This window comes from Haemorhous mexicanus, chromosome 19, assembly GCF_027477595.1.
Source record: "Haemorhous mexicanus isolate bHaeMex1 chromosome 19, bHaeMex1.pri, whole genome shotgun sequence".
NCBI lineage: Eukaryota > Metazoa > Chordata > Aves > Passeriformes > Fringillidae > Haemorhous > Haemorhous mexicanus.
The window spans coordinates 9,544,738-9,568,585 of NC_082359.1; the positions used below are offsets into that span (position 1 = coordinate 9,544,738).

Sequence of the window (23,848 nt, forward strand, 5' to 3'; positions counted from 1 at the left end):
ACAGGGAATGGCTTCCCACTGCCAGAGGGCAGGGATGGATGGGAGACTGGGAGGAAATCCTTCCCCATGAGGGTGGTGGTGCCCTGGCACAGAGTGCCCAGAGAAGCTGTGGCTGCCCCTGCATCCCCAAAAGTGCCCAAGGCCAGGTCGGATGGGGCTTGGAGCAGCCTGGGACAGTGGAAGGTGTCCCTGCCCATGGCAGGGAGAGGAACTGGATGATATTTAAAGTCCCTTCCCACCCAAACCCTTCTGTGATTACCTGGTTCTGTGAAATCCCTCTGGGGAGCAATACTCCCTGCAAAGAGAAAAGCACTTGCTTTTTTTTTTTCCTCCCAGAAATAGCGGAATCATTTAAAAAAAGACCAATTTAAAACTAATTAGAGGCAATTTCTTCATCTGCTGCCTTCTTGCATGAGGCACACGTCCTGAAAGGGACACGTGGGAGCAGAAGGAATGTCACCCTGCCCCCTGCCAGGCTGCCGGCCCTGCGGAGCTGCCAGGAATGGCCGGGAATTGCTGAGGGAATTGCTGAGCAAAGTGCTGATGTGAGCCCTCATCCCCAGGCTTCCCATCCATCGCTGACAAGGGAAATGCTGCTTGCTGCAAGGCTTTGCTTTAAATGAGAAGTGAAGGTGAAGAATACAACAGGCAAAACAAAATGCTGAACAGTGCCCAACTGGCCTTTCAAGCTGCCATTGCCCTGTGGCTGTCCCAGGGGGTCCCAGGAGAATGTGCAAATTGGTGAAAATTTTCTAGCCAAGCAAATGACTTGGAAATCCCTGCTGGAGAGGAGAGATTTGTGCATGGACCTGTATCCTTTTGGCCTCTGATCAAGGAATAAGTTTGGATCTCTTCTTGGAAAGAAGGGTGAGGCTGAGAAAAGAGGTTTTTGTGGAAGGAGGTGCTCAGCTCTGCACTGCACAATTTCCATGGACCTGTTCCCACCGTGGGGAAAGGAATAACAAGAAGGGACCTGTTTGTCAAAGAAGCAAATGTTTTATTGTGTAAAAACCAAGCAGACATTAAATAGAGCCCCCCATCCCCCATGTGCCTTGCAAGCCACTGGGAGGTGCCCAGGTGTCCCCCACAGGCTGGAGCCATGGAAGCACAGATGGATCCATCAAATACCTGTGGAATTATGAAAGTTTCAGAGCTCTGCTGCTGCTGGGTGTCACACTGAGACCCAAGAGCCTCCTCAAGATCAGCTGATTTTTGGGCAGTGCAGTGTGGGATGAGACACCTGGGCTGCAGCTCTGGGTTACAAAGGAAGGGTTTGGTGTCCCTCCAGCTCCTCTCAGAGTGGCTTTCCCGGGTCATGGCACATCCTCAGCATCTGTGGCAGCCGCTGGGTTTGAATTTAAGCACCAACTCCCAAGTCAAACAACTGCAGGAGAACAGGAAAGTCCTAGTCCCCGCGGCTGGCCCTGAGCAAAGCTGGGGAAAGGGGCAGGAGCATGAGGAAACCAAGGTATGTCCAGGACCAAAAAAAGTTTGTAGAACCATCCCATGACTTTTGTGGAGCCTTTGGCAGTCTCTGCTCTCATGAGGTGGTTCTGCAGGAGCAAGGATGCTGCATGCCCAACGTGGCTCCTCATCACTGCAGGCTGGGGCTTGATGGAAATGGATCCTGCAGAAAGTGGGATGTTGCATTATGCAAATTTGCTTCCTGGAAAGAAATGTTTTATTAACATGCGCTCCCTTCGTGTGTTGGCTTAGTCAATTTGGTCACAGCTTGACATCCAATAAGTTACTCTAAAGGCAATGGTTTTACAAAATGTTTTTCTAATCTATTTTAAACACTTAATTACAGTTGTGGCGCATTCATTAGGGACTTCGCTTTCAAACCTGGATTGCAGCAATAAATCCTGATTCTCCAAGTGTCAGCTGCAATCCAGACACAGCATCCAAGTGGGTGTCAGAGGCCGTTGAGGACGGGGGGAAGGATGTCTGGGCCAGGTGGGAGCCCCATCCTCCAGAGAGGGAACCCCCAGCATCCAGCCTGACTTTTCATCACCAAGAAAGAAAATCACCCAAAAGAAACTTGGGCCCCTGAGGAGGGAGCACTAGGGGGAATGAGTCTGCCAGGTGCTGGGGTGGCAGCTGAGTGATGCTGGTTTTGGGAAACCCCATGAATTCCAAGCTGGTGCTGTGGATGCCTCTGGGACTGTCCCTGGCACCAGCAGCATCCCCATTGCAGCTCTGAAGGTGCAAAGGCAAGGGGTGACCAGTCCCAGTGCCACACCCTGGCAGCCCTGGCATGCTCTGACAGTCAGGAGGAGCACAGGGACTCCTGCTGTCCCAAGCTATCCTGTCCCCACACACTCCCCAGCATCAGCACAGCCAGCGAGTCTCAGGGCCAGCGCCCCACAGCTCTGAGCCCGTGCCATCGCTGGCTAGCACACTTACCTTATTCTTTGCCCAGGTACTTCTTCATGATGCTGCTGACATCGTCCTCCCTGCCCTCGGCCTCGGCTCGGCGGCTCATGGCCCTGCCCTGGCTGCCGGCCCTGCCGCTGGAGCCCTCCCCGGCCGCTCTCGGCGGCTGCGGCCGCCGCTTGATGCTGTCGGCGCTGCGGGAGGAGCGCTGCGAGCCCGAGGATGAGGAGGAGTCAGAGAGGTCCCCGGCCTCTTCCCGGGGCGCCGGGCTGCACTTGGCCGTGCCCTTGGCCTCAGAGGGCTCCAGGCTGCCCGAGGCTATGGCCTCGTCCTCGAAGCGCACGGTGAGGGGCCGGTGGCCGTCCCTCCTGTCCCTGCGGGATCTGGCCAGGCTGCTGGCTGAGCGGGACTTGCGGATGGCCGGCAGGAAATCATCGAAGTCAACCTTGGTTCTCCTCTCGTAGTTGAGGGTGGGTATTCTCCAGCTGAAGGGGTCGCTCCCCTTCCCCTCGCCCAGCACATCGCTGGACAGGGAGCTCAGCAATCCCTCCGGCTCCTTCCCCAGCTCCACATCCTCCAGCGACGGCTCCAGGCAGCTCCTCCAGGAGCTCAGCCGCGGCACCTCCATCCCGGCAGCCGGGGAGCTCGGCCGGCGGCCGGAGCCGTCGAGGGCCGGCAGGAGGGAGTCGTAGGAGCCGAATTTTGATGCCTTCTTCAGCACCGGGGAACGCAGGGGCTCGGCCGGCTCCGAGGCCATGCTCCGCAGGCTGGAGGAGCGAGTGAGGCTGGCACCTGCTCCCTCCCCTTCCCCTGCCTGATCCCCGTCCAGCCTCCCCGGGGGCTCCTCGGCCGCCGGGACAGCCCTGGAGCGCCGCAGGGCCGCGGCGCCGGTGGTGCGGTAAATGGGCAGCGGAGAGGCGTCCCCCAGCCCCGGCTCCCGCTCCGCTCCGCGCTGCCGCCGCAGCTCCTCCACGTACTCGGAGAGGGCGGCAGAGCTGGGCACCGGCCCCGAGGCCACCGGCACCGACCCCGATGCCACCGAGAGCCTCCTCCTGCTGGGCACCGGCGGGGACACCGCGCTGGGGAACCTCCCGTCCGCAGCCGGGGAGCCGCCCCGCCGCAGCACCGATGGGGATGTGTCTCCCATCCTTTCCACGGGCTTCTTTGGGCTCTCCAGCTCCTCTTCTTCTGCCTGAGGTTTTCCATATTCCCGTCTTCTGGCCCCCAGCAGGGGACTCGCTGTCCTGCCCGGATCCGCAGCCTCGCCGGGGCGGGCAGAGCTCCGGGAGGAGAGAGGCCGGCTCAGAGCGGGGTCCTTGGTGTCTCTGCTCACCCTGAACAAGAGAAACTCGTGTTAGTTTACCTTGTGGGATTCCCAGTGATCGGGATGTTATCCAGCAAGGACAAGGCTAAGCACTGAAAAGCTGGCATTGCCATGGGAATCTGGGGATAAACTCACTGCTGCATCCAGCAGTTGGGCAATGCCCAAGGATTTCATCCTAAATAAGCCCAGGTCAGCCAGCCTGGATAATTCCTGGTGTAGAACGTGTGGTGTGAGAAGCTTCAGCTCTGCCAAGCCAGCACTTACCTCCAAACATCCTTCTTCTTGACAGATTACAGCAATATGTAGGATTTATTTTATTTTTGTCAAAGCCAAAGATTATTCACTAAAATTTTATGAAAGCAGCTCGCAGCGCACCCCCAACACATCTCAGTGTTATTGCTGGGCATGTTTCACCCAGGCTGCTGCTCAAACAGGAGCCCTGCAACCCCTCAATTTGATGTTCCTGCACAGCAAGGGGGGGATGGCCAGACAGGGCCACATCCCAAACAAGGGATGGTGCAGGAACCACATGGGATCCACACCAGCAGCCCCAGCCAGGCTGTCCCTGTCACAGAGATGGGCACCAGTGGGCTTGGGGTCACTGGTGTCACTAAGCCCCTGCTGGGACACTTTATGATCCCCTCCAAGCATTTGCTTTGTGGCAGTGTCCCCACTCCCAGGTACCCCCTCACTGCTCAGCCAAGGGAAACGAGGTCTGGCCTTACTGGGATGGGAATTTGGGAAAGAAAGGAGGAGGGGAAAAGAGGGAACAGGGCAGAGCAAAGCAGCAGGACCCAAACAACAAAGGAATCTCTGGGAGGGAGCAGCAGTAATGAAACTTCCTGCTCTGGGAATGCCGCTGTTGCCATGGGAATGGGGTGGGAGGGGATAATCCCGGGACGCTGGGAGCAGGCTCTGCTGCTGACCCGTGAAATAATTTACATGCCGAGGTGGGCTGAAGACAAACTCCAGAGCTGGGAAATGCGGGATTGCAGAAGGAAAGGGGCAGGGGAGCAGCTCCAGCTTCCTGGTGCCCACTGGCACAGCCCAGAGCACAGAGGTGCCCCCCTGGCACCCACCACCTTTCCCTGCCCATTTAACCAGCCTAAATCTCTTGATTATTCAACACAAAAGGAATTAACCAGAGATTTCACCTCCCTGAATCACTGCACCCTTCAGGGCCATCCCATGCTGACACTGCTGAAGCACCACAGCTGATTAATAGTTTGAGACATTTCAATAATGCTGGATTTTAGTACCCTAAATTGCATCTTACTTAAATGCTTGGTGTAATCCTTCGGTGAGGTTTTGTACAGAAATTGCTCCATTCATTCTGCACGTTTCCAAATAATATTGTAACCTGTGTGCTGCATGAATGGCTTTCATAAATTAAACACCGGCATCAGGGTTTTTATTTGGGTTTTAAGGCTGAGATAAAAGTGACTGGAGATGTGAGAACCACTAATGGGCTGTGAACAAGGACTGAACACGCTGTATTTATTGTCCTGTTCAACATGACTGACAGGAAAGGCTTACCTGAAAATCTTCAGAGTCTGAAATGAAGTAAAAGCTGCAAAGGTGGGATTGTTCCAACTTCCATGACTGCCCCAGAGTCCAAGCAGGGACTTCACACTCTCCATGCCCTGGTTTCCAGCCAAAGGCCAAGACTGCCCCATCCATCCTTGTCTCTCCCAAAAGTTCCCATTTTCTGCACCCATTAAACTGCCAGAGGTGGGGCTGGATGGGATATTGGGAAGAAATTCTTCCCTGGGAGGGTGGTGAGGCCCTGGCACAGGGTGTCCAGAGAAGCTGTGGCTGCCCCTGGATCCCTGGAAGTGCCCAGGACCAGGCTGGACAGAGCTCAGAGCAACCTGGAATAGTGGAAGGTGTCCCTGCCCATGGCAGGGGGTGGGACTGGATGATTTTGAAGGTTCCTTCCCACCCTAGCCATTCCATGATTTGTTTCTTTAACTGTTCCCTAATGCCTACCAAAATCCTCTCCAAAATCATGGCTCATCTTCCTCATCCTCATCCTCCTCACAAGGCAGGACACAAGAGCCAGACGGTCACACCCCATCCTGCAGCATCCTCTGCTCATCCATAAATCCCTGTCGAATTCCCAGGGCTCAGAATGACTCCAAGAAGTCACAGGCAGCCCCAAAAGAAGATGATGCCACAGGTGGCAGAACCCTGAGCCCCTCCAGCCCTGAGCAGAGCCCTGCTCCTCCAACATCCTCAGGGAAGATGATTTTCCCAGCAAAAGGCAAAAGATGCCTGGGAGGCACCTGGAAGCCAACAGAGCTCTGCAATCTGCCATTCACACCAACCCAAATGACATACAACAATAATTAGTGAAGATTACATAGCAATTAGCATGATTACAATTATACTAGTTGAAATCATTTATACAATAAAATCCACATATGCTTTGTAACACATGACCAGGGCCCAAAGTGTGGCTGGGATGCTTTTCCTGGGAGCTGGTAAATAAAACCAAGACAGCTCAGTTTCAGGGAGGGAAGAGACATTGGCCTCATTTCTGTCAGAAGAGGATTTTCTTGTCACACCATCATCTACACAAGAGCTCCCAGTTTCCCACGTAATGATTTGCTTCTGACACAGTCGTGGTTAAAAATAAATGTGTCGGATCCCCAGCAGCTTTGGGACCAGGGCTCTTGGTTTTGTGAACCAAGGTGGGAGGGGAATTGCTGTCAGGGTGATCCTGGGGTGATGCCAGGGCTGTGGATGCCCCAGTCCTGTGGGAGAGGCAGATCCTGGGCTCTTGATCTACTCCCTGACTGCACCCCTGGACAACCTCCCATCACAGCACAACCCTGACCTGCCTGGAAAGGGGCACAATAAATAATCTTATTTATCCCAACCCTGCGCTGTGTCATATTTATGAAGGCTTAGCTCTGCTGGCCAGCGTTTTGCACAGGAATTTAAATGGCAGAGAATTAAAGGAAACATTAATCAAAGCTCTCCCTCCTGTAAGCACAGGGGTGATAAGAGCTCCTCGCTCTCCTCTGGCTCTTGGCAGCTGTTTGTTCAGCAAACAGCCCAGATGTGGTGCTGAGCAGCCAACACGAGCAGCACTCGTTTTTCATTACTCGGAGCTTGTGTAAGACAAAGGAATCTTAATAAGGAAGAGCTCGTTTCCCTGATCTCATTTTTATTACCTCCAGTCTCGTCTCCTGTTTGCATTTCATCCCCTCCTCGCTCGATTTCCATCTTGGATGAGCTGCAGCCAAACACAGCTCCCACACCAGCATTTGCAATCTGCCCCTTCACAAGCCCCAGGACAGAGGGTGATGGTCACACCGTGGCCAGGACTCAGGACAATTTGTTTTTCACAAAGGCCACAGGCAGCCCAGCAAACCCCCAAACCCCAGAATCACTGAGGTTGGAAAGGAATCCAGCAGCACTGAGTCCAAGCTGTGACCAATCCCCACCCTGTCACCCAGCCCAGAGCACTGAGTGCCACCTTCCTTAGGGATGGGCACTCCAAACCTCCCTGGGCAGCTCCTTCCAAGGCCTGACCACCCTTTCCATGAGGAAATTCCTCCCAATGTCCAAGCTGAAAGCCTGCATATCTTCTACAAATCCAAGGTGTTTCAGCTCAGAAATATTAGCCATAATGCCTGTTTTTCTGTCCTTCATTAATGACCAGAGTTGGGTCATTTGGACCAAAGCCTCCTCAGCAGCACTTAGGAAGGGCTTTATTTATGGTGCAGGGTCCCAGTGAGCTCAGCCCACTGCTCCCAGGGCTCCCACTCATCACTGGTCTATGGGAGTTGGAATGAGATATGATTTTTAAGATCCCTTCCAACCCAAACCATTCCAGGATTCTGTGACCTCCCCACAGGTCTCTGCCCGGCCTGACTGCTCTTACACCCTGCCTTGTTCCTCTCCAAACTGCTCCAGCTCACCCAGGGTGTTTCCTGCAGGGGAACTGCTCTTCAGAACAAAATTTCTGACAACAGTGATTCTCCTGTACAAGGCAGGTGGGGGCCGTGGGGATGGAGCTCTCCAGAATCAGAACAGGGAGATTAATACTAATGTCTGCAGTAAAACTGACAAATCCTGTCACCTTGGAGCATCTACACCTGCAGGGAGCTGTGCCCAGCCTCAGCCTGGCACCTGCCCTGGTTATGGGGAGAAAAACAGGAAAAGGAGCAATGCATGTCCCGAGACACCATCCCTGGGGGAGCAGCAGGGTGGGGAGGTCCTGAACCACAGGGGCTGTGAGCAGGGGCACTGCCAGCCCTGCCCACCCCCAATTTCAGCCCTGCCCACCCTGAGTTTGGATGGCTGGCACTTTTTCCACCTTCCCTACCAGGGGATGATGCTCTCTGGAGCCCACTCTGCTCCCTGCCCCAGGACTCCATCCCTGCTCCGTCTCTGCCCTCACAAACCACCAAGGGGATCTGACACCCTCCTCCATCCTCACCACAATGCAGCCCCAGACCCTGATTTACAGAGTTTTTCCAAACTCAAGCTGTGTGCTTGTTTCACACATGAAACACAAATTTCTCTCTGACACAGAAATGGGGTTTTTCTCTGGACTGGGTGGTCCCTCTGATGGGCACCAATTCAGGATAGGCACCTGGGCACCCAAAGAGCAAAGCAGGGACATTTGGGCTGTGCAGGTGCTTGGGCCCCTCTCCAGCTCTCTCCCAGCCCGTCAGCATCACCACCAAAAATTAACATATTTGATATTAGAACAGCAGAAATGCATCCCTCTCCCTCAGCAGCGAGCATATGGCATACAAACACTCAAATAGGCTGCAATGCCTCTTTAAATTATCTCCAGAGAATACATCAAGGGATATTTTCCTGCTTGAAGCACATTTTTGATGTAGTGACTTTCATCTGGTGTTTCACTGATCCCGGCGTGGCAGTGACTGCCTCCCTTGATTTGATGTTTTAACCTCAAACACCACAGGTCCCTCTGAGCTCCATCCTGCACGTCCCAAGAGGAAGCCCCCATAGCTCAGCAAACCCCCAAACTCCCCCAGGATGGGCTGGGGGTTCCTCACCTGAGGCTCTGGGTGCTGCGGCTGCCCACGGACGGCGCTGAAACGCTGCCGGCCACGCTGGCACTCAGCAGGGACGTCCAGCCTGAGGAGCTGCTCGGCCAGGACTTGACACTCTCTGCAGGCTCCAGGCTGAGCACGGAGCCAACACTGGAGCAGGCATCCCTGAGGGGACAGAAGAGACCTGTCAGCTCTGCAGGGGCAGGCTGGAGGGGTTGTGGGTCACCCTGATGGTGGCACAGGGCACAGAGTGGGGTGGGCTTCACACCTCCACCAGAGCAGCTGGTTTGTGGCACCAGCAGAGGGAAAAGAAACCTTTCCAGCAGCCTGGTCCTTGTACCACTGTTGCTGCCACTCATTATTTCCTCAAGCTTTTCCAAGTGCCCTGTAGACCCTGGGCAGGAAAACCCTGCACTGCCTGGGGCTGGAGCTGCAGTGACAGAGCCAGTGGGACCCCAGGCACCCCACAGGGCCCTACACACCCCGGGATTCCCGAGGGCTGGAGCTGTAGTGACAGAGCTGCTGTCACCCTGGGTACCCCACAGGGCCCTGTCCACCCCTGGGCTCCCCCAGCCCACCCAGCAGGAGCCCCCAGATCACGTGTAGGGGATGAAATCCTCTAGGATCTCAGTTTTCCTTCAGAGCCAGAGACCATCTTCATCTCTCAAGGCACAGCCCAGAGGAGTGGAAGCATCCCTTGGGATAAGAGCCAGAGCTCCAGGGAATGGGAGCGGGTTGATGGGCATGGGGCACACAACACCTGCACATCTGGATGCCAGTGTGAGCAGCTGCAGCAGACACTGCAGGGCTCAGAACCCCCCAGTGCAGCAGCTGGTGCTCCCTGAGCTGTGGCAGAGGCAGGCCCAGGCTCTGTCCTGTGGCAGCACCATCTCCTGGGGTCACTCACATGTCTCTCCTGGAGCACAGCGACTCCCGCGCCGTCCGCACGCTGCAAGGAGCAGGGAGAGAGTCAGGGGTGGCTCCTGGGGACCCCAAACCCACCACGAGGTGCAGAACATCCCAGCCCCACTGCAGCAGAGCCTGTGTGGCCAGGGCAGGGGCTGGGCTGAGCCAGGTGTTTTAGGCTGCAAGCTGCAGCTGGGGGTGTGTATTGTGTATTCTATTTTCTGTAATTCCTATTCCCATATCTTTGCTTGGGAGCCCCTGAATTCCAAAATTCTAATGATTCGGAGGGAGGGGGTTTACATTTTCCATTTCCTGCCTCCCTTAGCAGACAGCTGTCTATTCAAACCAAGACACCGGGGAACACTCCCAAAACAGCCCCAGGGAATGGGGCTGGAGACCCTTCTCTGCTCCCTGCATGCGATCCCGATCCCGGGGTGGGGAGGGGGGGGGGGGAAAGGAGGGAGCAGAACAGGGAGTGATGCTCCGGGAGTGATGCTCCTCCCCGGGGCTGCTCCTGCCGGGAAGCATTTCTCACCTCCACTGATGCATCAATTGCATTGGAAATCACTCTTCTTTTGGGAAGCAGTGAGTGTCTAAGCTCACGATTTCTATCTCACCCTTTCCTGGTTTAATCACCACACAGAGCAAGTGGTGACAAGCGCACCTCAGCTTTATTTTTCTTTTTTTTCCCCTCTTTTAAAGTCATTTCTCTGTTTGGTCTCCATTTGTCATGACGCCCCTTTAGCTGCGTGGCAGAGGGGAAAATTGAAGGGCTTTAGAAATAACACCTGAAAAATGCACTGGAACTCTTTCCTCATTTTTTTCCTGGTAAAACCCTCTACCCAATCATCCAGTTTCCCTGGCTCCTCCAGCTCCTGGGGATGATCAAAGCAGGATTTTCACTCAATGAACCAGCACTGGGGGCACCAACAAACCGCTGCCAGGGACCTGCTGTACAAATGGGGCTATTCCCACCCTTTTTGCTCACTTTAAGCTGGGCCACCCAGGGTGATTTCAAGGCTGACACTTCCCATGAAACCTTCCCTTAACACGAAGTTTTTTGCTCGTAGCAGCGCAAACACGGCAGGGTGACGACATGAAATTACCCAGGCATTGCCCCTTCCCCAGCAGAGAGCAGCTGAGCCCCCCAGCTCCCCCCAGGGCTCCCCCAGCCCATGCCCCTCACCTGTCAGCATCGCTGTCGTCGCTGTCCCGCAGCCCCTCCAGGGCCACCTGCAGGTCTGCGATGCGGCGGATGGAGGTGCCCAGGTCAGCCTGCAGCCCCTGCCTCACCTCTGCCAGCTCTGCCAGCTGCTGCTCCTGCACGGGGGGCACCGGGTGAGGGTCTGCACCTGGCATGGGGACTGCTAAACCATCCCACCCCCATCCCTGTGCTGCCTGTGGGGGCTGGTTAGTGCACCATGCCCTGTGGAACATAAACTGCATCTTCCAGCACCTTCCAGTGCTTAAAGGGGCTCCAGGAGAGCTGGAGAGGAATTTTGGATAAGGGCATGGAGTGACAGGACACAGGGAATGCTAGCCACTGTCAGAGGCAAGGTTAGATGGGATATTGGGAAGGAATTCCTCCCTGGGAGATTGGTGAGAAGCTGCAGCTGCCCCATCCCTGGAATTGTCCCAGACCAGCTTGGACAGGCCTTGGAGCAACCTGGGACAGTGCAAGGTGTCCCTGCCCATGGCAGTGGGTGGGACAGGATGGGCTTTGAGGTCCCTGCAACCCAAACCATTCCAGGAGTCACAATGTGACACGACCCACACAGCTCCATGGACCAGCATCGCCCACTTTGCACACCAAGGACACCAGCCTGGCCCTGCACCCATGCTCATCACACTCCACGTCCTTCCAGCTGGGAAGGAACCCTTCCTCCTGCTCCTAGGCCATCACAGGGCAGAGAGGAGGGAGCAGCAGATCCACAGGGATTGAAGCTGCCAGCTGTGAAATCAGTGACAAGGTGAGGGATGACTTGAGACAGGCCAGGGCACAGGAGCTGGCACACTGTCACAGCAAATAATGGAAGGCCTGGAATCACCAGGCACACAGGGCCTGGGGGAAGAGCATCTCAGTTCATCAAAACATGGAAAGAAACAGCCCAGTCTGGGTGTCACAGCAGCCCCTGGGAACACGCTGGCGTTGGGGAAAACCTCGCTGCTGCTGAGAAGTTTTCTGAAACTTGGTGTTTCCAAGCCCCCCACTTCCCTCCTGGCTCAGGCAGAAGGTGGAAAGGAGCTGTTTCATCAAGGGAAGTGTTTCACCAAGGACTGCAGGGGCTCAGAACAGGGCTCACAGTGAAACACTTGAGAGGAGGAAAGAGCCCCGAGCTCCGTGTGCCCATGGGCCGGGGGTCAGTATTTGGGACTGCAGGAGCAGGGAGTGGAGCTGCTGCCTGATAAAAGCTGAGCCCTTCCACAGGCTGGTAAGAGCCTCTGTGGACTCATCTGCAGGCTATGGCACAAATCAAACATAGTCCAGTGGCTGCATTTAAGGTTGCATTTAATTCCACTCCTCTGTTCTGCTGTTAACAGGGATGGGCAGGGAGGCACGGAACAGTATCCCCCTGCCAGCACCCCAAACCCACTTCCTCTGGCCACAGACACAGAAATCCCCTGGGATGGCTCTGGGAGCAGCAAACAGAATGCCCTGGGGGCTGCAGGGGTGCCCCTGGCTGGTGGGGTCCTCCCTGAGCTCACTGCCTTCTGCATGACCCTGGGAATGCTGAGAGGGAAGGGACCACCCCAGGTGATGCTGCTGAGCTGGGGCTCCCCCTGCCACCCCCAGGGCATCCCTGGCACCCAGAGTTTGTGGCAGCCACGCTGGTGGCCTCGGGAGGGGGACCTAGGGTGACACTGGGGGCTGTGGGTGACCCTGGGGTCCCCTGCCCACCTGAGGGGTGATTTGAATGTGAGCCAGAAAACAGAGCTGACACTGCTCAACCCCACATCCCAGCTGTCCCAAATCTCATCCACGGAGATGCCTCGTGTTTCTCTCCATGCCCTACAATTGTCTCAAGGAAAGGAATAATTTTGCCACAATGATTCAATTTCAGATGGAAAAACACTGTCTGCAGAACACAAAGTGACAAAGCCCATCCCAGCACCAGGCCCCTGGCACCCAGGGAGCTGCTGGACACCTTTGACACACGTTGTTTCCATCTAAATGTAAATCCAAGGAGCTTTTCTCTTTTCACACAGTCCCTGGGCTGAGAGCTGACACCCTCACACTGGGCAGAGCTGGCTTTTTGTTTCCTCTGAGCAGAAAATGGGGAGAAATAAAGGGGAAAACTCATATTATTGGGCAATCTGCACCATGAGGGACCTGAGGGGCTAAAAGGAGCATCCTCTGCTGTCAAACCCCTTTTGGCACCAGCAGCTCTGGCTGCTTCCACCACACCAGTCAGACATGCACAGCAGGACCAGCCTGACCAGCTCAGCACCCCTGGCTGATGTAGATTCCATCATCAATAAATAAAATATACGTTCTGCCTGGTTCTGAATGCATTTCCAAACCAGATTCTCCCATTCCCACTGGGGGAGAGACTGCCCCAGAGCAGAGGACTGGCTCTGCTGGTGGGTCACAAACCATGGCTTTAGAAGGCTGAGGTTGATTCCTGCTGACAGGGAGCCTGGATTAAAGGTTTCCCCAAGACAAGGGGACAGGAGCTCACTCAGTGATGCCTGGCACTCATCAAACCCACAGGGAGCTGCTCTCAGCAGGACTCCTGAAAATATTCTGCACATCCCTCACAGAAGGGGATTTCTAAACCTTCTTTTCCTTAAGAGGCTTTTTTTTTCCTCCAGCTAATTTTGCCTCAGAATTATCTGAAGAGAGGTTAAAAGGAGCTAAACAAAACCAGCAGAGAAACGATCCCTGGGACTCCAAAGGATTCCCAGGCCAGCACCACGTCCTTGTCACCACCTCCTATTTTTGTTTGTGCTTCTGCTGTGACAACACCACCTCTGCTCGCTCCCATCCACCTCAAGTGTAATCTAATTAATCCAACCCGGATCCCTTTTCTTCTAATAACTCAGCCTGCGCCTGCAGAACTCATCCATCATTATTATTTTTAATTAAGCCGTTAACTCGCAGGGTTTTGGGAAAGTTTGAAGTGACAAAATTTGCCGGGTTGAAGGCTGGAGTGAGCACCGTGTAATTGGTGCGTGAGCAGCTGATGGATTCCCGAGGAATTGACTCTTTTAAAGGCAAAGCAGAATCACAACAGCCCTAATTAGCAAATAAGCAGCCGAGCTCTCACTCCTGGCTCCTCCAGCACCTCGAAGGACCGGCTGCCTTTGATGAAAATTGTCCTTACAGCTCCTCAAAGGCATTGCCTCCCCAGGGAAGAGCAGCTGGGAACATCCAGGAGCGGGCGGGGATGGGGACAGGAGCTGCGGGGACATCAGAGGGCGGGCTGGGACCCTGCTGGGAGCTGAGGGTGGAGGCACGAACGGCTCCCCCTGCGCTGCTCAAGTTCGCTGGAAGCGTCAAAAAAACTCAAAAAAATCCCACCAAAAAAAAAAAAACCCCACAAAAAATTAAAAAAAAAAACAAACCAAAAAATCAAAAACAAAACAAAAAATGAAAAAGCCAAAAAATCCCCCAAAACAAAACAAAAAGCCCCCCCAAAAAATTTATAAACCCCAAAAATCTTTAAAAAAACACACAGAAAAAAAAAAAACAAAACCCATAAAAAACCCCAATAAACCCAGAAAAACACACACAAAAAATCCCAAGAAAACATTAAAAAAAACCCACCCCAAAAAAACACACACAAAAAAACCCCAAGAAAACATCACAAAAAAAAAAACCCACCCCCAAAAAAACGCACCAAAAAAAAAAAAAACCACAAAAAAAAAAAAGCTTTATAGTTTGCAAATGAGCAAAACCCCCTAATCCTGGAGTTCCAGCTCTGTTGTGTTACACAGCGTGGCCATAGCAGGGCCAGGGCATAAAGATCTGCCAGCAAAAAAAAAAAAAAAAAAAAAAAAACCACAAAAAAAATAAAAGGTTATTTACACTAATTACACTGAGCCTCTCACAAAAAAAAAAAAAAACAAACCAAAAAAAACCAAAAGAAAAAAAAACAACTTGTGAAGAATATCTTAACACCTGTAGTTCAGTTTTCTGTAAAATGAGTTAATTATTGTGCTGATGAGTTTCACAGCTTCATTAAAGAAAGCTGATTTAGGACAGCACCCACCAGCCCCCCTGGTGTGCTTGGGGGAGGGTTCAGTGGAGCTGGGCTGGGTACAGAGGGACAGGAGGAGACCCAGAAAGTCCCTGGATTGTGCCTCAACCAGCCAGGGCTTCATCCCAGCTGGATCAGCCCGTTTTTCCCTAGGCATGGCACCAGGAAGGCACCTGGCTCTCCAGGAGAGACCTGAGCAGCTCCTGCCTGTGGCTGAGTTTTCACCCCAGAGCCCTCCAGAGCCCTCATCCAGGTGTTTGAATTCTGCCATGAGATCCCAGCTGTGCAGGCAGCTCAGCCAGCAGCAGCACAGCCAGCACCACCCTCCCCTGAGAGCAGCCTCAGGAGGGAAATCCCAGACACTGCCTTGGCCCAGACACTCACTGTCCCACATCCCTGCTGCTCCCAGCCCTTCTCCCCCTTTCCCAGCCCTTCTCCATCCTTCCCAGCCCTGTTCCACTCTTCCCAGCCCCTGTTCCATCCTTCCCAGCTCCTGTTCCACCCTTCCCAGCTCCTGTTCCACCCTTCCCAGCTCCTGTTCCACCCTTCCCAAACTCTGCTCCACCCTTCCCAGATTCTGTTCCACCCTTCCCAGCCCTTCTCCACCCTTTCCAGCCCCTGTTCCATCCTTCCCAACCCTTCTCCATCCTTCCTAGCCCTTGTTCCATCCTTCCCAGCCCCTGTTCCACCCTTCCCAAACTCTGCTCCATCCTTTCCAGCCCATGTTCCATCTTTCCCAGCCCTTCTCCACCCTTTCCAGCCCCTCTCCACCCTTCCCAGCCCATGTTCATTCCTTCCCAGCCTCTGTTCCATCCTTCCCAGCCCATTCCACCCTTCCCAGCCCCTGTTTCATCCCTCCCAGCCCCTTTTCCACCCTTCCCAGCTCTTCTCCATCCTTCCCAGCCCCTGTTCCATCCTTCCCAGCCCCTTTTCCACCCTTCCCAGAACTGCAGACTCCCCAGGGGACACATGTAGGGGACAAGCACGAGTGTTTGTGCACCCACGCTGAACACAGAGAGCAGGGCTGGGGTTTCCAGCTGGAAATCCATCCCCAACTCCTCACCATGGCCTGAGGACACCAGGGGGGCTGGGGCTGGCCTGACAAGCTCTGGTGTCAGCAGAGCAGCTGAGAAATGAGGAGCTGCTGCAGGCTGGGATCCAGGTTTTATTGGAAAAGGAGCTCCAGCTCCAGGGAGGAAGCCCAGGATGTGCAGCCAGAGCAAAGAGAGTCCAGCAGGGCCCAGTCCTACCCCCATCATTACCAAACATGCTTGGAAAGTGCTCAAACCCATCCTTCTTACAAAATTCATGAGGCAGAGCCATCTGCCTGGCAGCCAGCTCTCATCCCTGCTCCTCACTGGGTATTCCCTGCTGAAAGGCACAAGGCTGCCTCCCAAGTGCCCTAAACTGGGTGGGAAAGGAAGGAGGGATGGAATGGAGACAGCCTAAGCCTGGCTGGGGATGGTGGCATGGGATTTTCCACTGGTAAATATGAGCTGTAAGGACAAAATACCTCCTATTCTGTATATTGGGTATATATGCTATATCTATATCTACATATACAGGCAGCAGCTCTGAAACAAGACAGGATTTTTAACCCAGTCTCTGCCAGGAATTTCTCCATTCAACACCTCCCTTTAAACCTCAACAGTGGTGTGTGTTAAGTCCACAACCCCACCACCGTGTATTTAAATAAGTTTTTCAAAAATTGTTAGGAGCAGAGCACGACTTAAGTAATGTCAAGTGAATAATTCAGGCTGGATTTATAATTGATGGGGGATTTAGCAGGAGCAGAGCCATAAGTGGCTTTCTATTAACTATTGATGCTCCCCACCAGGCTCCTGACAAGCTGGGCTGGGCTCCCTGATCACAGCTCTGCCCCATGTTTAATTCAAGTGCTCTTCAGAGGACACAGTCTGGGGGATGCCTCTGCTCCCAGGAATGCCACAGCAGTCCCTGGAGCCAGTTCCCATGGAGCAATCACCACGGGGAAGCTGGGATGGGGAGCTGGGTCTGGGGGAGCCCCTCTGCTCCTTTCTCCTGCTGATGACTCCAAATTTCTCAGTGTCTGAATAAACCCAGAGCCCTCAGTCCTGCCTTACAAGTTCAGCTGGTTTTCAGCTGTTTGTGTCTTATTTGAGGGAGATGCCTCTAAAATCCCTTTCAGACCTCTTGGCACACTTTATCTGGGAGAACACAAGAAGCTCCTGTGCCTTCCTTCACCCGTCGCTCACATCTCAATATGAAACATTCAGAAAGCTGCTAAAAATACAGGCACAGCCCCAAAAATACAGCAAAAAGAACCCACCCCCATCCCAACAGCCAGAGAATCCACCTTCCAAGCACTGCCCTTCCTGCAACACACACCCAATATCACAGCAGCCACAGCCACTGCTCCCCAGTCCCACAGGGATCAGGGAGCCCAGAATGCCCACGGCACCTCAGCAGAGCCTCTCCCTCCACCACCTCATGGCTCTGCAAAGCACCAGAGGCTGAGATCCCACCCCATTCCATGCCCAGGGGAGGCTGCTCTGGCAGCTGGAGCAGGCAGGGCTCAGCCTGGCAGAGCAAGGGCAAAGCCTGACCCTGGTGCAGGGGAGGATTGGAATCATTCACACCACTCCCCTCGGGAAGGCTGGCAGCCTCGGGGCAGAATAAATCCTGAAATCTCCTTGATTGCTAACTAAAAGATTATTGATAAAATAACTGCTCCTAATTCGGCCCTGCTGCCAGCAGAAGTGCAATATCTTTCAATTACCACTCGGGAGCGAGGCTTTGCCTTGGATTACTGGAAGAAACAGCATGAAAAGAGACTCTGGGAAGGGCTGGAAAGTGAAGGTGAATCTATTTCTGCTGCTCTCCAAAGCCAGCTGGGGCTCTGCTCACTCAGAGCAGGTTTAGCTGCTGGTTGGCACTGTCTGAGCTGCAGACACAGGGGGGTTTGGCAAAGCCAGGAGCTCCAGGAGGATCTGGTGCTTGGGCTGAGCCTGGCACACCCAGCCTGGCACACCCAGCCCTGGGACCAGCACTCAGGGACTGCTGCAGGGCCAGACTTGTCCCACCCACTGTGGTTCTGCCTGAGATAAGGAGCTGCAGGAATGACCTAACTTGGAATCATAGATTCATCCAGGATGGAAATACCTCCAAGATCATCCAGGCCAACTGTTACCCCAGCACTAAACCACGTCCCCAAGTGCCACATCCACACGTGAACTGCATTTCTATGAGAGCAGGCAAAGCCACATCATTCCCACAAAACACCATGGAGCAGAGTGACTCTCCAGGCTCCCAGACCAGCCATGGGGAAAGGGAACATGAGGGCCCTCAGGGACAGCTTTGGTTCAATGGTTTGGGGCTGCAGAGAGCTGCAAAGGAATTCCCTGCCCCTCCCAGAGGACCAGCACAGGAACACCTCCATCCCCATAGCCAGAGCACACAGAGGACCAGACAAAAATGATTTCTGGAGCCCTCAAACCAACCCAGGGGCTATGAGGGGTCACCTCCAGCTGCAGCCAACCCCTGTGGCCATGGGACCCCCCAAGCCCCGGCAGGAGCACCCCCTCACCAGCTCCACGCGCCGGCGGCTGGACTCCAGCTCCCTCTGCACCAGCTCGTCCATGTCAGCCTTCATCTCCTCCATCCTCCTCTGGTAGTACCTGCTGCTCTCCCTCTCCCGTGCCTCCGACTCGGCCGCCTTCTCCAGCTCCTCTCCCATCTGGATGATGCTGTCCCGCAGGCGCAGCACCAGCACCTGGGGGGTGAGGGGAAGCTGAGGTGTTGGGAAGCTCCCTGTGAGCACCAAGCCACTGCTGGCTGTCAGAAACCCCCACACAGAGACAGCAGCAGTGCCATGAACCCCCTGGGCTGCCCCAGCCTCCCCCTGTCCCTCCCAGCCCTTCCCAGGTGGCTCCTGTCCCCACAGGTGGGGCGGTGGCACTGCCAGGTGAGGAGGGGGTACCTCGAAGCGCTTCATCTGCACGGCCTGGAAGTCCAGCTGGCTCTCCAGGTCCCGGATCCGAGCTTCCTGCCGGCTGACGATGGAGCGCTCGGCCGGGCACTGCTCCAGCTGGGCTGCCCTGGCCTGAGCTGCCTGCAGCTGGGAGAGCAGGGGCCGAGTCAGCATCCCCAGCCCTCTGCTGGACCCCTCTGATCCCCTCTCCTGAAGCTCTCTGATGGACCCCTCTCCTGATCCCTCTCTTGATCCCCTCTGCTGAACCCCTCTCCTGAACACCTCTGCTGATGCCCTCTGATCAACCCCTCTGATCCCCTCCCCTGAACCCCTCTGCTGAACCCCTCTGCTGACGCCCTCTCCTGAACACCTGTGATGATCCCCTCTGATCAACCCCTCTGATCCCCTCCCCTGAACCCCTCTGCTGGACCCCTTTCCTGACCCCTTTCCTGATGCCCTCTCCTGGACCCCTCTGCTCATCCCCTCTCCTGATGCCCTCTCCTGGACCCCTCTGCTCATCCCCTCTCCTGGACCCCTCCCCAGTCCCTCACATGCACTGGGGGTCTCTCCTGGCCCCCAAGCTGATGTGGCCAAGCACTGCCCTCCCTTCCCAAAGAATTCCCTGCTGCTGGAGCCACACAGAACAGGCCTGACACCGATGTGTGGCTCTGAATGGAGAACCTGCTGGCCAGGGACACGTGTCTGGGTCTCCTTTGCTTTTCTCTCCTCACACACTCTTTGAGGACAGCAGGCGTAAAAATTCACAGTCTTTGTGGAAAGCTGCCTGGGCCAAGCTGTTTCCTCAGCTCTTACACTGAGATCTCAATAGGAAACTGCCCTTTTAGTGATCCCGGGTTCAGATTCTGAATTTGACCTAAAACTACAGGAATTTGTCTCCTTTTATCCAGCCTATCTCCAAAGCACCACCCGCTCGGCCTCGGAGGGAGCGAGTCCTGCTTCTGATTCCTGGGCAGCTTAGCCACGCTCCAGTAAAGCACTTCACTTAATGGGATTACTCATGTGTTTCAAATTAAATCCCTCACTCCAGGAGGGCTGGCACAGCCACAGAGGCGAGGGGGTGCAGCCCCTGCTGGTGCCCACCCCGGGGCAGCCCCGGGCTCAGCCCATCCCAGCCAGGGCAGTTCAGCAGGGGAGGAGGGAGAAGCCAGGCTGTGAATCCCAAAACTCTGCCAGGGAAAGATTTCTCCAGCCTCAAGAGGTCCCACTCCTCAGCAGGGGTGTCACAGGCTGGGCAGGAATTACCTTCTCCTGCAGGAATTACCTTTTCCTGCAGGCTCTGCTTTTCCTTCTTCACATCCTCCACCTGTGTCTGCAGCTCCCGGATCTGAGCAATGTCTGTGGCCGACTGCAGAAACAGAAAATGTGGAGAGGGAGCAGCAGGGCTCAAAGCAGAGGGCTGGTTCCTGCCTGAACCTCCTGCCACTGGGACAGTGAGCTGCCCCTGGACTGCCCTGATGGAGCTTCATTCTCCCTACTCACTGCAGCTTCCCTAATTTTTGGAACAAGTATTTGTGGATCAGGACAGAAACCAGGTTGTTGTGGTTCCAGACACAGGCTCCTGGATCCCTGCCACCTCTGCAAGGGGCACCAGACTGTGAACTGTCAGCCTGGCCAGCCTGCCCCCTCCCATGGGAGTTTTGGGGTCCCTCAGCTCCCAGGATAATAATCTGGGAGTGCCTGACATAGTTTGGATATGGCCCTGAAAGCCCCAAGGCTCTCTGGCAGCACTTTTTAACCTCTGCATGAGAAAATGATGAAAGGAAGAATAAAAACAACCCAGAGGGGCAGCTGTAGGATTCCCCAAACCTTGAAACTAAAGGCAAAACACCCCTTGAAAGAAGATTAAAAACTGCAGGTGAGAGGATTTGGTGCTGTGAGCCTTCCCTTCCCCATCACAGCATCTCTGTCCTGGGCTCCTCACCCCTCTGTGCACCCCCAGCTCTGCAGGGCTTTCTGAGAGCCCTCCCAGGGCTGGAGAGGCTGCCCCAGCTCCTACCTGGGCGATCAGAGCCTTGTGCTTTTCCATGAGCTCGTTCAGGTCCTCCTGGTCCTCATCGATGCGTTTCAGCAGGTCGGCTCGCTCGTGCTGCAGCTGGAACAGCTGCTCGTCCACCTGCAGGAGGATCCACAGCACCTGGCTCGTGGATCCCACAGGGAACCCACCAAATTCCCTCTGGAATATGTTTCCAACAGCCTCCAGCCCTTCCGAGAGGCAGAGCAGGACCGTGGGATGCTTCTCCCTTGAAGGAATTTTGTCCACCCATTAAACCACCCCAGGGGCTGCTGTTTCCAAACAATCCAGGTGATTTAGTGAGGAATATCCTTGGAGACTCAGTAAATATGCTGGGATATTTTGTAAATATCCACAGAGGTGTAATTACCGCTGTGAGGTGATTTATGAACCACTCTGGCAGTGGCTGATTTAGCAAGCAGCTGCTGATTGCTGCCAACCCCCCCGAGGTGGGACTGTGCCCTCCCACCTGCCCTGCCCTGGAACCCACCAGGGTCTTGCTTCTGCTGAGGGTCTCCAGCTCCGTGTGCAGGTTCTCCAGCTCCTGGGCCGCTGTCTGCTGGCATCTCTGGGCCTCTGCACACTTGGCTTCGCTCTCTTCCAGCTGGGAAAAGTTGCAGGGGAGCATCATTGAAGGAGCAGAAGCCACATGCTGATGGTGCTGTCCCCGTGCCACACAGCCATGCTTATTGCCACTTTCACAGGGTGTCACCTATTTTTTTAACTTCTTCTAAGCCTTCTGGTGTTTACACTCTTGTAAGGAACTTTCTCACGCACTTTATGTAAATAACTCACTGTTTTGCATCCTTTTATGGAGGAGGAGAAATTTAATGGACTGTTGGTTTGTCCATTGTCACTGGAGAGGTGGCACTGTCATCCCTCCAATCCACTGTCACTTTTGGAAATCTGTACATGTTGGAGTCAGAAATTAAACTGCCCTCTTTTTTACCTTGGGGAGTCCACTGTCCGTGTCCTTTTATTTCGTGTCCTAGAGCAACAACAGGGCATTTTTTCCCTGCTAAAGAACACAGAATCTCCACGTTTTAAACCCTTTAAACTCCTCAGCTTGTCTGCTCCTGGTTTTCAGGGCAAGCAAAGCTTTCTTGGCACCTGCCAGCACTGCTGACTGTCCTGGTGAGTCCAGCAGCCAGTGCCTCGATGGCACATCCTCCCTCCTCCTCGGCCAAGCAGAGCTGGGATCATTAATTTGCAAAATTATGTGAATTACATGTAATTCCTGATTAGAGCAATTCATGATTCGGGGGTTTGCAAATGGGCTTTTCACGTGGCGTAAATTGCATTTGCAAATACACGTGGAAGATCCCATTTATAAACGCTAATTTGCTCTCGGGTTTTACAGCTCAGCCATTAAGATCACAAGCGATCTTCAATGGGCTGCAAACATCTGGAAGCTGCAGCGTCATCCCGAAAACTCCCCCCTTGCCTGGGCGGAGGAGTTGTCGTAGGCTGTACCTGAACATCCAGTTCCTTCCCCTGCTCGTTGGGGTTTCTTTCTTTTCCTCTACGAAAAAGAAAAATAAACCCCTCTGCTCGCTGCTCGTTTCCTGTGCCTGGTCCTGGTTTCCCTGTGGAGTTCCAGGGAGCAACGGGAAAAGCTGCACACCATGGTGAGAGTTTGAGAATTTTTTTTTTTTTACTTTCTTTTTTCTCTCTCTCTCCCCCTCAAAAAAAAAAAAAAAAAAAATTTAAAAAAGTGGGGGGAATAATGGAATGCTATCAATCCTCAGCTCGCTTCCCTCCACTTTTTGGGGAAATTGAGACCTTTCACTAGAGAAGGAAGAACTTTCTTCCATCAGCTGTAAAAAAGTCTCTGTGCTTTTCTGGGACTAGTTGAAGATGCCACTCAGACCAGCTCCTGGTTTTTTGGCCTTTCCCACCTGTCCAGCTGCATCCCCACTCATGGACTGGCCTCTTCCCTGCCACAATTCCCACCAAACCCCTGAGAGTCCCATCAGACAGAAAAGCACCTCCAGGACCCCTCATTAAACATCAGCTTCCAATTCACTTGGTGTAATGGAATTTTCCCACTTGGGAAGAATAAATTGAAATTCCCCCCAAAAATGCATAATGTATGAACTATGGAACAACATTAGTTTGCTGTGAACACCATCTGTTAAATACCTGCATAAAATGGATGCCTCAGCCTTATTAAGAAACAATGCTGCACTTCCAGCCATATGGATTTTGATTAACGGAAATGTAGCATTTTAGCAAAGTTTTTCTTCTGGTGCAGGTCCGTGGGCTGGTGGGTAGGATGCATTGGCTTTTGAGAAAGTCGTCATGAATGCCATTAGAAATTGTTTCAGCTTAAAGGACAGAATAATCATGTGGCATTTTAAGCACAGGCAGAGTCTCAGTGTTGGTGGCACAGCAAAAACTCCACATTCCCCAAATCCAGGCTGTTTGCTCTTCTCCAAACACAAGGGAGATGAGCAGAGGCCATGGAACCACAGGGACAGAGAGTGACCTCCTGCCTTGCTGTGGGGACTGGGGTGTGCAGGGAGCAAGAATCCCAGAATCCCAGAGTCATAAAGGTTGGGAAAGACTTCCAAAGTCACCAAATCCAACCTGTGCCTGATCCCCACCTTGTCACCAGCCCAGAGCACCGAGTGCCACATCCAGGAATTCCTTGGACACCTCCAGGGATGGGGACTCCAAACCTCCCTGGGCAGCCCCTTGCAGTCCCTGACCACCCTTTCCATGAGGAAATTCCTCCTGCTGTCCAACCTGACCCTCCCCTGGCACAGTTTGATGCAGTTTCCTCTCCTCCTGTCCCTGTTCCCTGGGAGCAGAGCCTGACACTCCTGGCTGTCCCCTCCTGTCAGGGAGCTGTGCAGAGCCACAAGGTCCCCCCCTGAGCCTCCTTTTCTCCAGGATGAGCCCCTTCCCAGCTCCCTCAGCTGCTCTCTCCATGACTTTACTCTCTGGAGTAAAGATTTACTTCCCCAGCTCTGCTCCCCAGGTGAGCTGGGCATTATTCCCCAGGGAGATGGAGCTGGACAG

At 54.1% G+C, this 23,848-nt stretch overlaps 1 protein-coding gene across 1 annotated transcript in view; it reads right to left on the reverse strand.

Moving 5' to 3' along the window:
* Positions 1-2,197: 2,197 nt before the first annotated feature.
* MYO18B (myosin XVIIIB) overlaps positions 2,198-23,848 on the reverse strand; it is a 64,222-nt gene continuing 42,571 nt past the window's right edge. The window contains exons 36-44 of the mRNA XM_059863864.1: positions 21,315-21,428; positions 20,810-20,926; positions 20,075-20,158; positions 18,802-18,939; positions 18,409-18,594; positions 10,829-10,962; positions 9,644-9,685; positions 8,740-8,901; positions 2,198-3,710 (exon numbers count right to left, since the gene is read on the reverse strand). Coding sequence (XP_059719847.1) covers positions 2,408-3,710; positions 8,740-8,901; positions 9,644-9,685; positions 10,829-10,962; positions 18,409-18,594; positions 18,802-18,939; positions 20,075-20,158; positions 20,810-20,926; positions 21,315-21,428 — 2,280 coding nt within the window. The 3' untranslated portion in view covers positions 2,198-2,407. The remainder of the gene's footprint in view (positions 3,711-8,739; positions 8,902-9,643; positions 9,686-10,828; positions 10,963-18,408; positions 18,595-18,801; positions 18,940-20,074; positions 20,159-20,809; positions 20,927-21,314; positions 21,429-23,848) is intronic.